The 13,880-nt window shown below is 38.9% G+C and overlaps 1 protein-coding gene across 1 annotated transcript in view; it reads right to left on the reverse strand.

Annotated features, from left to right (window-relative positions):
• ZCCHC14 (zinc finger, CCHC domain containing 14) overlaps nucleotides 1-13,880 on the reverse strand; it is a 50,906-nt gene that overhangs the window by 5,336 nt on the left and 31,690 nt on the right. The window contains exons 3-9 of the mRNA XM_010009567.1: nucleotides 8,152-8,225; nucleotides 5,327-5,398; nucleotides 5,012-5,121; nucleotides 3,054-3,148; nucleotides 2,906-2,960; nucleotides 1,580-1,853; nucleotides 115-206 (exon numbers count right to left, since the gene is read on the reverse strand). Coding sequence (XP_010007869.1) covers nucleotides 115-206; nucleotides 1,580-1,853; nucleotides 2,906-2,960; nucleotides 3,054-3,148; nucleotides 5,012-5,121; nucleotides 5,327-5,398; nucleotides 8,152-8,225 — 772 coding nt within the window. The remainder of the gene's footprint in view (nucleotides 1-114; nucleotides 207-1,579; nucleotides 1,854-2,905; nucleotides 2,961-3,053; nucleotides 3,149-5,011; nucleotides 5,122-5,326; nucleotides 5,399-8,151; nucleotides 8,226-13,880) is intronic.

The following is a 13,880-nucleotide window of genomic DNA, read 5'->3' on the forward strand; positions in this document are numbered from 1 at the left end:
CTGTGAATCCTGATAGGTTTATGCTCTACAAAGCAAAGACCATCATAAAACTTGTATTAAATATCTTACGGCCTTAAAAAGACAGTTCAGACGTGCACACACACAAACACTTACTTCTCCAACTCCAGCTGGGTCTTGAGCTTCTTCTTTGCTCCCATGGTGAGGGATTCAAACTTATTCAGATCTTCCTCAGTAAGACTCAGAAACTTGTAAAGAAAAAACAATGCCTATTTAGTTTCACAGCCTGGAATATTCTTATTTACATTTTCAGTAGAGATCAACTCTGAAAGGCAACTTTAAAGCCATTTTTAAACATATGTTAATTCAAAGAAACTCTCTACTCTAGTTTTTAGTTACAGAATCAGTGTAGACAGAAAGTGTGGGGGACCAGCATGAAAGAAAGAACACGTGCAGATTGAATTTAATTAGGTGTGTGCTTATACTTACTACTCACAATAAAGATGAAGTAATTTGTGTACCTATTAAAAAAGAACTTTGTACTATAAATGGGTTTAAGGATCTGATTCTTTGAAAAAAAAACCCACTCTGGTTTTCCTAGTTGTGTCATTTAACACAGAAATCAATATGCTGTCATCTCATCAGTTTAATTAGAAAATATACTCAAAATTAAATCTTAAAATAAAACACAGACATAGAATATGAAATTAAAATATATGCATTTATAATATAATGTAATGAAAGTCAAAGTCAGCGAAGTATGTACAGTAACACATGCTTTTTTAAAAACACACTAGAATATGCACGGGTTTGCTACTTTATTAGAGAACAAAACACTATATATTTCCTCACATAATGGTGAAAATCGAATCAGAAGACTCTGGTAACAGATTAGAATTAAATCCATACAACATACCACAACCAGCATAAAACCACCCCATTTAGACCTGGACCTAAGCACTTGTTCCACTGGAGGGCGTTCAAGGCTAAAAAACAGTAAGATGACATGAATTTCATAGGTGGAGCTGGGTAAATGCTGCAGACGTATTCCATTTAGATAAAACCCAGCACACAGAGGTATCATCTGTGACTCTTACTGTGCAAATATATAAGTGATTGCTTTTCCACAAGAATTTCTGCAGAAAACAAAATCCTCACGTTCACTTGCAGGTATGTGCGCACACTACTGTTCATTTCAGAAGTCTCTGAATCTATCTTTTAAAATCAGGATAACCAAGTATTTTGGGAGAAAAATCCACCAAGAAGCAGAAACAATAATAAAAAACCCCTACAAATTTTAGTTATGTGCTGCACATCAAAGGGATGAACAGGGAGCCAAAGCAGAGCTCCTGAGGCCATGTGAAAGATGGATCTTCAACTACATAGTGAAGAATTCTGAAGCAGGAGGCAGCTGTGGAGCAGCCCAGGCCCTGGACACAGCACAGAGCCAAACAGAAAGCTTTTCATCAAAATATTACTGCTTCAAGGGAGCAAAACCTTCACAGCATTTGCCAACAACTTCTGCAATTCTCGATGCAGATGTCTGCAGCCTCTGCCTCCGCACTAGAGAACACGAGTATGATTTGAAAGCTGCCTCGCTTCTCTTAATCCACTGCCCTACCTTCTCCATCGTGAGCTGTTTGAAGACAGGATAGTATTTGTGCAACCGCAGTTTCCTGAGCCAGTCTAAGATCCCATTTTGCTCCTGTGTCTGAGGGGTCTGCGGACTGGAAGACATTAACATGGGTGAAGAAGAGGTGTCCATCTGGGAGCGATAGGCCAGCGACGAGCTGGTACCTCCTGCATGGGAACAGTGGGGTAGTGCAACAGGAGCAGCAGCCGAGTGTTGAACGTGATTCTGAGAAGACTGAATGCCAGCCACTCCACATATAGGTCTGCAAAAGAGTCACCATAATTCATTTTAGCACATTGAATCTGTCTCACCCATAGTTCAGCTACTACGGCCACCAAATCTACCACTTCCAGGATTTCTAGTAGATTCTGCACTGTTGGATCCAAGTTAGAGATTTGTATCTCTGCTGTTGCATAGCACAATAAGAACAGTGCAGCTTAGGGCAAACAGTGTTATCTTTAGCTTAAGCAGAGGTTTCCCTCTATAATCACAGATAACATATGGTCTACTACCTCTGTGATTTAAAAGAAATGTAGAGAGAATGGCCATGGTTTATCTAGTTCTTTGCACTACTAAAAAGAAGCCCAGAGAGAATCCAGTGGAAATTTTCACATGAGGAAGTGGCAACACAACCCACAATATTGTCTCCTTGGAGGGTCCTGTTTTTTGCTAAAAGAAAATGAAAATTGCCTCTTAAGAGAGTAAGTTCTGAGTTTGTTAAATCCTAACAAAAGGCAAGATAATTTCTTTCCTTCTTTTCCCAAGGCTGATTTCTGCCTCCCTTAGAAGAGGTCTCCTCCTTCCCTCTGAAATGAAAACCCCTGCTGTACAAGAAAACACTCAAATATGCTTTAGAGAGAAAAAACCCTTTCAGAGATGCTCTAGTCTCACTTTGACCACAAAGACCTGTACTAGGGATGACACACGCCTACAATTCAGATTCAAAACAATTCCTTCTAAGTATGTAATTGAGACCACTACCACTTCAGTAAGCAGCAGATCACAAAGAAATCATCCATCACCACAGCTCAACACTGAAGTGTTGATGCTGACTAGTAGTTACAGCTTTAAACCTTTATAGAAAGGCTGCTTAGAGCAGGTTTTACTGCCAGCAGGAACACTGCAATCCTCCGATCTTATCTCCCATGTAACGCTGGCCAAAAGGTTTCCCCAAATTCTTCCCTGAACATACCCATTTCTTAGGGCAAGAGAGCCACTGCTGATCTCATAACTGCCAAGGACAGATAGTTCCTGATGACTGTGATGTGGTTTTGCAACTAACCAGAACAAATGTAAATGTAATAAATATTTCACCTTCCAGATGTTCCCAGCGTAGTTCCTACTTTATAAAGGGAAGGGTTGCCAGGATCTAAAAACAGGGAACAGAAGTTACAAGTGGCATCGGTTTATGAAACGTGCATCTGTGCAAAAAAATTCATTTTTAAGCTTTATTTAAACTTACTTGAACTCTGAAGTTGCTGTGAAGGAGATGAAGTGCTGAAGAACTTTCTGACATGGTCATTTTTCACCACATGGGAAGGTAATGGTGCCAAATACCTGCACATTCATCAAAAGCAAACAAACCCACCCATTCTGTTATATTTCATTTGCAGCTGCCTATATAGTCAAGATTATAGACTGTACATGACATTTTGAAATTGAGTTGGAAATTCTAAAACTAAAACATAAAAGACCTTTCAAATTAATAAGACTGTGCAACACTGAATCAACTGAACACTACTTAAACACGTTACCATTGTGCTGCTTTCACTCTGTTGAGTGTTCCGGAAAAGGTGCTTAATTTAGGAACACTGGACACTTGTAAAGAAGAAAATGTTCAAATATAAACTTGAAAATTTCCGTGCAAATTCACGAATCTGAAGACCATAAAATATAGATGTATCTGTTATTTAATTTTCTCCTCTTGGAGATAAACAGCAGATGCAGAGTCTGGCAGCGTACGGAAAAAGGCTGTAAAACTTCTGTCACATTTTCTTTGGGATTGCTGTGCCTCTTTTGAGGGAAAATCTCCTAAAACTTTGCAATGTATGAAGTGTGTTCCCTCACCAGGTATAAACTTCTCACGGTCATGCAAAAACTTTGGCCAAATCTTCTACAGATTTCAAAAACATAGAAAATTGTTTAGAAAAGAGAGCATTTTGACCGTATCTGTGCCATTTTTAAGAAGTCTTTGAGTAAAAAATAATCAATTATACACATGCACACAAATGTGCTTTCCACCTTGAAAAATCACAGTTAAACTTCTGACTATTTCACCTATGCAGCATTTAACAGAACAGCTTCTTTCTCTGCTCCAGAGATACAACCATTGCTCTGTGAACACAGATTGCTGCTCCATTAACCTAGATTTATAGAGACTGTTGCAGGCTGAACAGCAGCAACATGCATTCTCTTTTACCCTCCCTAATTCTTGTCAATAGGCTGTGATCCTCAAAGCACAGAAGAGACTATGTGAAATGTTAATGCTCTTTGCCATTAAAAACAATCTAGGCAAGCACCTGCTGGCTCCGACTATGGAAAACCAATATCCAAGGTGGCTCTGCCAGTCTGGACTTAGGGAAGAGAGATGTTTAGCAGAAGCTCTAATTAAAGTTAATTAGTATTTTAAAATGCCATGTAAAACTTTGCACAGATACAGACAGTAGCAGCTGTCAATAATTTAAGTCCCTCAAATTTTCCTAGCAAAACTATTGTGGTATTTAGAAAGAGAAGACTGATGTGACCTGCCACAGATGATGATTTTGTAAATGGTGGGTTAGATCAGATAATGGCCAGGTGATTTGTGATAATGTGAAGAGGTATTATTTAAGGCTTTAAAAAGGTCTTAGCTGTTAATGGCTCCCACAAACCTAATGGCTATTATATATACATACATATATATATACACACACACACACACATAACCACCTTTTAAAAATGAAAGTAAAATAAATACCATGACAACCTAAAACAACTGACATAACAAAAAAACTCTCTAAAGAGGTGTGGGGGGGGGAAGAAAATGCCCACAACCCATCCCTCAGTACAGAAGGATAACTATTCAGGCAGCTGTATTTTCCTGAGTTTTTGGGCTATTTTTTTGAGCCCAAACCAAGCTCCTTCAAAGCCCATGATCCTCTATTTGTTTTGAATAAGGAATGAGGAAATGTCAATTTTCCAGGAAGCTTAATACTGAATATTATTACCATCTGTATTTCTGAAGAAAGAATTCCTAGAAAATTCTTCCACACTGGAATTAGTAGAACATCAAGAAATAATGCTTAGGATCATGCTCTAATTTCTTGAAAGTAATTTAGAATATGAACATATAATTTCTATTTCCTGGGTTTTTTTCTTCCAGTTGGTGAAAAAAGACAAGTGTCAAGGAAAAAACTCACAACAACAGAAATCCCAGCATACCTAAGGTCCGATTCCAGGTCCATGTGGTTCCGTTCTAGGTAAAATGAATCTGGACCAGCTAGGCAAGGAATGAATTTCTCCAAGTTTTCTTCTGGATACAGCTGAGATAGCTAAATGTGAAGGATATCACAAATAATAAGTGAAAAGAAGACGCATTACGCATATGAGGTTCAATGCACAGCAATTTGTAAGTCAAACATTTTATGAAATTCAATCTGTATTATCTCAGCATATCTAAAAAATGTCATTTAACAAAACTATATGCAGGGACAAAACACCCTCCTATGTTCAAAGTGTTTCTGATATGACCTTTACCTTTGAAATAAACTCAGTCACTTCAGAGGAAGATTTGGTTACCAACGTCACTGAAGAATCAGACCACAGGACCTTAGGAAGTAAAAAGCATTCAGTTTAGTAACTAATGGTCAGGGATTTAGGTTTGGTTCCAAAAGATCAAGAATGGTTATCAAATGTCACCCCCCAACTGCAAGAAAGTTTGCAATGTGTGAGAGCAGTAAGGAAAATCTCCTTTTTGTGCATAAGTAACTATTACCCACTCCTCCCTCGCTGCCTGATTCTTGCTGTTATTATACTTAGCAGCTACTCTGAATGCTTAAAAAAGCTCTTCATAGTTTACACAGCCATAGCACGCTGCAGACGTCCAGTATTAAGCAACAGACTAGTAAGTAATGGAAATTTTTTTCTCTCATTACTGTTAAAGAAAACAGCTGGTTTGTAGAATCTGATGTTGAATATGAACAACTCACCACAGCACAACAGTGCCTATTTATAATTAATAAACTCCATATGCCATGCAAAGTTGAAGATGGCAGCAAATCACCTCACTGCAAAGAAAGGCAAAGCCTTAGAAAGGAAATCTGCAGCTCCTGCTCTAGCCACGCTCTTTAGAAACCATCTTGTATATGCCCTAGAAGAAGGAAAGAGTTCAGTATCTCTTCTCATACGCATTAAGTCATTACATTCTTAGATACAGAGGCATTTATTGCATGGTAGATGATTAGCTTAACTGAGCCAAAACCAGGATTTCTTGGCACAAAGGACATCAGCATGAGACTGGCCAGTGATAAATGCCTTCAGGCTTCAGGTATCTGTTCATGGCATTTGGGAAGCATATGGATCTTCAGCAGTTCTATAAGGGAGGAAGCTGGATTTATGCATTAAGAATCAGGAGACCATCTTCTCACATGACACTAGTTTCAATGACAACTGAAAACATACACAAAGTTTTTCCAGCCATCAGAATGCTGCCAAAAAGACTGGTGAGAGGAGAGTATTTCAAAATACATTACATAATGGAGGAATTTCCTCTCTGAAGAGCTATTAGACAAAAAAATAAGGAAAAACAAAAAAGAAAAGAGAACTGAAGCAGTTTCTGGTTTTACAAAGCCTGTGGGGGTTTTTGTTGGGTTTCTCTCAATGTTTGTGATAAACGAAAACTTTTTTTAGAATTCAGGAGAAATTTCAGAAAAATCTAGAACTTTCTTCCTAGTTTTGTAACAACCCAGTATTTGTTATGACTTCCATTTTGTCAACTGGTTATAATTTTCAATACTTATAAAACAAAAATATGAATCATAAATGCAAAGAACAGTAACATTACGAAGCAATGCTGAAAACACTAAACTACTCTATTGACCTTCTATTCCCAAGCTGCTAAACAAAACATTTAATAGTTGGGTTTCTAACTGAGCAAACAGTAATTTATTAGCTAAACTAAATTACATATTATTCTTTCAGTAATAAGCTGTCAAGTGAAATGCTGGTGAAAGTGGTTTCTGGTATTTAAAGAAAAATTTATAATAGGAAAACATGTTTCACAAGATACTAATATGTAACTGCGTATTTCATAAAGATTTTTAAAATCCGTTGAAAAACTCCTTTCTAATATTGATATTTGGAACAATCATGGGATTTGGAAAATGCAGAACATCATCCATGAACCAAGTCACACAGAGGTTAATGCTGTCAGCATCACAAGCAGATGCTGAACTGATCTTGGGTGGTAGTTTTCAAGAGTAACTTTTTCTTTCTGATAAAATTGTAGATAAAATTGTAGAGAATTTAAATTCTGCTGTTTTCTTTCAAGTTCTCCTTTTCTCACCAACTGTTTGGCTCCGCTGCCTCATTAAGCAAACCAAAGACATTTTCTGGGCTTTGCATTCTGAATTTTGGAATACATCGTTCCAGCTAGATGGAAGAAAAGCAGTTTGCCATTCTTGTTCGCCAGCACCCAGAATCCAGTCTCTGCTATTAACACAAAGCTTCACACAATGAAGTCATCCCTCCACAGAAACTGTGAGCAATGACTGGACCTCCAAAAGCTGCATGAATAGGAGGGGAAGCCACTTCTCCCAGCAGCTTGTGGCTAGCCACCCTCATTCCAAAGAAACTATTATCACTTCCAGTTTGAATTAGTCTGGCTTCAATTTTCAGACCTCGGTTCCTGTTATGCCTTTGTCTGCTAGATTAACGCTGCCTTTACAGTGTAACATTCTCTTCCCTTTGAAAACGCTTTTATAGGATACTGAAAATCATCTTTCAGTCAAGTCTCTCACTACACGGCATTTTCCTCAAGCCTTGAGTAATTTCCAGAGCTATTTTCTGTCCTTCTCAACACTCCTTTTATAATCAGTAACGCCTGAAGGATACACCACAGTCTCGCACTCCCTTCAGTGCTGAAAGCAAAAGATAAATGACCATCCTACCTCTTTTCCCATATGTGCAGCAGTGCCCAAAGAGTCTAAATTCTCATTTGCCCAGATTAAGACTTAAATTCTTTCTAGCTTCTGCATTCAGCACATAGATAACCGTTCTGTAAGTGTGGCATGATATTTGCCCCCTAAATATAAACTTAGCCGTAACTTGCTGCATTAGAGTGAATATATCTTTTTTTGCCTGTGTCCCACTTACCAGACAATCTCTGCATCACCCACATATGCTCATAACCAGCCATTTATGACTACTTCCAAATCATTGTTTAAAAAATGAGACTACCATCTATCTCAAAGAAGCTCCACTGGAACAGCTTCTGCGATCCAGCAATGAGGTTTGAAAGCTTCTTTAACTCCTCCTGAAGTATTACTAACCTCCCTTCTTTCACAGTAAAAAAACAACCTTACCTCAAAGGAATATTCAACATTTCTTTCATTCTTCTTGTGTGCCAGTCCCTTTAATTCCACTTTTTCAACACTCACTATGAAAAAACAAAGAGATAAGAAGAATGAGGCAGATATGCTTAAATACATGCAAAAGTGATGACTCTCCGATAGTGCCAGGACTTGTTTTGAGAGCATCTCATGCTGTGGCAGTGCTTTGGGTGTACAGCTCAGGCAGGTAGGAAGGTTGATATCACTGCTGCATGATGCTTTCAACTCGAACCTTAGCAAAGCTTTGTCTCAACCAGTACCCAAACAATACACTAAATGCAGAGGTCCTCATGGCCTTATCATACCACTCATCTATACAGTAACAGTGCACTACACAGATTGTATGGACTTATCTTAATAACATCAAAGAGCAAACACCATCCCTCTGAGGGAAATCTGGCAAACAGAGAAATTCAGACAGGCAAAAGCCTCCATGTTTTCAGAGGCTGATTTTGCAGGGAGTTCAGTGTGGGTTTATTGCACTGTTGACATCATGACAACTCCTCAACCGCAGTTTCATGGAAAATTTCAGCCTCAATTACTGCAATTTGAGTAAGTTGTACGTAAAAACAGGATCTTACTGTGGAAAGGGTTGAGTAACAGCACAGGTCACCGCTTCCATCTCTACATATGGTACACAGCCATCAAAGACACGGCTTTACACATCACGTATTTGATACGCTAAATTCTTGGAGACTCTCATTTCCCAGTACACACAGACAGAAATTCCACCATGCTGAACTTTACAAAGATTATTTCACTGACTTTCTATTTGTCTTGCAAATTTCTCCTGCCTTTTGACTGCACGCATGGGGATACACACACAGAGTTTTTCTTACAAAAAGCTAATTTACATCAGCTTAAAAATTCAAAAGCAATTATACTAAAACAAAGTCCCTGGAATTTTACCTCCAAGCGAGGTGCTTGAAGGGATGCATGCTGTGTATATTGTATCTCACTTAGTGCTTCTAACAAAACCCAGAGATCTAACATTTTGTTTCTGGTGAATCACCATTTACAACATGTTTAGCTATTCTCAAGGCTATTTATACTCTGTATTACCTGACTCAAACCCATGTTTATCACATATAACAACTTCCTCATCACATAAGTGCATGACAAAAGAACTGCGGTGCAAAAAGCCATAGCGACAGCGTTACAACAGGCAACCTGTGTCATCGGCCTCACGTCTCCCTACTCCCCGCAGTGAGCTTGACTTTCCTGTACCTAAAAACAATCATGACCTGAAGTCTTTATTGTGGCCATTTAAAAATTTTTGGTGTGTCCTGCTCATTTAAAAATGTTCCAGGCTAGTTCTTGGCTCTTTTAAAGACCTCCTCTTCCAGTCTCATTTACTTGCAGTTGAACTTTTTAGAACTGGCAAGTTTTAAATAGATCCACAGATGTTGATGCCTGTCTTTAAAATACAGAATTAACATTCCTTTTATGATATCTCAACCACTCCTTCTCCATGTAATTCCCAATTACAGTAACACAAATCCCTGAGCTTATGAATAATGTCAATTCATTACTTACTACTTTCTCCTGCATATTATGGTTTTTGTAGAGACTAGCTCCTCTTAAAGACTTCAGTGGATTCCTTGCCTGTTTCTGAAATGATTTTATAGTACTACTGAGCTGGTACATTGTATGCTGAGCACCACAGGAATAAATCTTCTGCATGCCAGGTACCGATGAGCAATTTAGACAGTATGTAGTGGCATAAAGATTTAAGCATGCACATGGTACAGAGGATTTCTTGCCATTTTAAGGAAAATCTACCTTGGTACACTTATGTAAGAGATTTCAGGTCACCCCTAATTGTGATCACAGTTAAAATACACTGAGAATTGGTTGGAATTACTTGTTCTTCAGAATTATAATTAGAAAGAACTTAGGAAGTGGATATTGATAAGAGGTATCACCATGCAGCTGGTGAAACAGCTGAAGGATGAGCAAATAACTTAGAGAAAGCCTCGTGTCAACTGCTGCAGCATCTGTTCTTGGAGTAGGATAAAGAAAGCCAGAAAGACATTACGAGTCAAACCCTAACAAAGACATAACAAGTGTTCCTCACCACTTGTCACTCATAGCAAATCCAGTGTCACTTTACTTATCATTGACATTTCTACAGTATTCAAGTCCCATCTCTTTACCTATTCATCTACAGTAATTCAGGCAAAATAGTATTACCTATCAATACAAAAATCAAGCTATTGCTCTTTTTCTATATGGATTAATAACAAACCTTAAATCACCTCGTGGATTTTGCTGTGCTGACAGTTCCATGACCTTTTCATGCCTAAATTCTGGTCTGAACTTAATCTAGTTAATATAATCTGCTGAAGTGAATTTATCCTCTGGAAAATGACTGTAATTAGCAAAGCAAACCATTAGGTAGTTATTTCTGCACCTTGCAGCAATTCCAAACCAAATCTTGTAAGATTAGGTCTGTCCTAGAGCATGAAATATAGTTCACTGTGTAGCAGCAATACGCTTCTAGGGACAAGTGACTATATAATTTCTAATTATATGAAGTGCTCCAGTAATTTTCTCCCAATTATCTAATGCCATGAAAAATATCACCTATCTCAGAGTTTTGTTTAATTTGTTAAGTTGTATATTTTTGTTATGTGGCCCCTCACATACTCTTTGTATTTGTCCTGGGTTCAGCTATAGCAGTCATTTTTTCTCCTTCTTAGTAGCTGGTGCAGGGCTGTGTTTTTGACTTTCAGCCTGGGAACAACGCTGATAACACCGATGTTTTTAGTTGTTCCTCAGTAATGTTTACTCTGACCAAGGACTTTCTCAGTCTCATGCTCTGCCAGGGAGGAGGGGAAGCCGGGAGGAAGCAGAGGCAGGACACCTGACCCAAACTGGCCAAAGGGCTATTCCATACCACAGCACGTCATGGCCAGTATAGAAACTGGGGGGAGTTACCCGGGAGGCCCAGATCGCTGCTCAGGTCGGGCTGGGTATCGGTCGGCGGGTGGTGAGCGGTTGTGTCCTCTACCCTTGTCAGTCCTCTTATCATTATTATTGGTAGCAGTAGTGGTTTGTATTATACCTTAGTTACTGGAGAGCTGTTATCTCAACCCATGGGAGTTACATTCCTCCGATTCTGCTCCCCATCACTCTGGGAGCAGGTGGAGGAAGGAAGAGGGGGGAGCGAGCAAGTGGCTGCAAGGTTCCAAGTTGCCGGCTGGGCTTAAACCATAACAGTATTACTTACTCTACATTTGGTTTTATTAAAATAAGCTTCCTAAACCTACCGTGAAGCTCACCTTTATTCAGAACAATCAATTATACAACATTCAGGAAGAAAAAGGTGCCACCTACCAAGCAGAAACAAGTAGATATTAAATGTGCTGCCTAACTAATAATAAAGTAAAAAAAAAAAATATGTATTTTTTAATAGTATTTACTATCAAAAGCACGGGAAATCACTCAAAGAGCTGATTCTACCCAGTATCGCTATAAATGATTTCATCACCAGAAAAACTTTAGTATGGAATTAAGAACACATGATACTGTTGTCTTTTCAGGATGCTAAATTCAAGAAAAATCAAGCTTCTCAACCCAGGGGATAAAAAAATCTCCTAAAGTTACTATTTCTAATTCAGGAGATATCCAGAGATAGTGTATCTGCACTACTTTACATTTGAGCTTTGAGTCTGGAACTAATCAATGGGAACTCATCCCCAAGTAGTCCAGCTACGCTCTCCACCTTAGGCTTTGTTGTTGTGCAAGGGGCAGGATCCATCCAGAGCGGCTTGGCAGGACACCAGTCACAACATCACATCTCAGAGACATAGTTTACTCTCTGCTCCCCTCTCCCAGCACTTCCCTATAAAACGATCCAAGAAAAGTGCTTGTGTGTAAGTGTACATGCCTCCCTCTCTGCTAGGCTAAGCTGCATTGGCAGAGGGGCACAGAAGACTTCCATCATGGAGATTTATCCATGATTATCTAGGGAATTAAGGCAGGGAAGTGAAAGTGTCAGACAAGATCACAAATGACATATGAAAGGGGCAGAGAAATACAAAGGAGGCTGTGGCACCCTTTGGGTTACAAGTGCCTTGCAGCATCACTCAGAAACAGGCAGAGCACTGCAACATACCCACACATACACATATTCCACACCCTATGCACCCATTTGTCGTTTCTAGGAACCAGACTTTTCACTAGCTGAGCCTCTGCTGTTTGCGGAAGCCTACTTTGAAAGGGCAGCAGACAGCACAAAACCATCTTCATTCACTCACACATTTTCTGTAATCAAATTTCCCAAGTTGGTTTTTGTGGGTTTTTTTTTTAGTATTACTTTATTTGCTGCTTTCTTTTACACACAAAAGAGAAGTCTTCTTCATGTAGTTTTCAACTGTACATAGAATTGTATCAAGTATGGAAGCTTGCATTCGAAATACAGCAGAGGCAGGAATCACAGCCATTAGAGGTGCTTCCCCCCCACTCCCTGGTACAGTATGTCAAGGCAAAATATTTAGCGGGTTTGAAGACATTTTATCCAGGTCTGTTTTCTTATTCAAGCCTTTACCCATTTGGCTGGTATTCGTGCATTTGTCATCAATTAGTTGAGTGTCTCCATGAAGGCACAGACAACTCCTCCCCTCTTCCTCATGACCCAGGTATTCAAGCCTCTGGCTTTCCTGATGACAGCCTCTCCCTGGGAAAGAGCAGGATCTTGGACCTCCTTCTCCCAAAATGTTAGCAGCTACATAAAGTGAAAGATAGAGTCAAACACTTTAGGATTAGCCACTCCTGGCAGGTCAGGGTAAAACATGCAGTGGATATAGGTGAGAGCAGAAGAGACATCATATGTGGAAGACACATTAACACCCCATTGCAGGTTGGGGTTTTTTCAGCTTCTGGATCAAGGCCCTGTTAACCAGTAAAAGGACCGGATGAATCAATGTCTCAATCTACACTGAGATTTTTTTTTTTTTAATTCCTCCTGAAAAAGTAAAAAAATTTGAGATAATCACACGAGTGCTGATTGAAGGCTACTCTTTTTTAACAGCATCCAATAATTCAGCCCTAACAAGCACTCTAGAATGAAATCAAACATCCATTCCATCTTTCACTAGTTTTATTGTGCGTATGAGTTCAGTTTGTACCACTATGTTTTATCTTTGATTTCATGAATAGCTTTACAACAGCACCTTTTTTTGAAGCCATTTTCTTTACCGAAAGAAAACATACATAAAAGTCTAGAGCTAGACTAAACCACAGAGAAGACTGCAAGCCAGGAGCACATCACAAGAGCTGAGCAACTGAATGGCATTGAAGCTACCAGGAAGAATTAACCACACCATCTGAAAGAGTAATTATACTCCATACCTACCTCATTATTTTCCTTTCTATTAAATCACTGCTTGTAGGTTTAGTTTTTGTGGCATGTAGCATGGAAACACTGTCCTCCAGCATTCAGGTAGTAAAATTTGAGTGTCAAGAGACTGGGTTGGATTTGTACAGCTCTTGAGACACGGTACCAGACAAAAAAGTAAAAATAAATCATAGCATTTATGTAAAGCAGGAAAAAAACCTTAACTAAAACCATTTAGTTTGTGTTATACATGAGGCCAAGTACATAATCACAACTGATGCTTCTGGATTTAAAGATTTATTAATTTTTATTCATGAAGTTTTGCCTTCATAGAAACAGGAATTCGAACACAAACACAGCA

The sequence above is a fragment of the Nestor notabilis genome, unplaced genomic scaffold, assembly GCF_000696875.1.
Source record: "Nestor notabilis isolate BGI_N333 unplaced genomic scaffold, ASM69687v1 scaffold20942, whole genome shotgun sequence".
NCBI lineage: Eukaryota > Metazoa > Chordata > Aves > Psittaciformes > Psittacidae > Nestor > Nestor notabilis.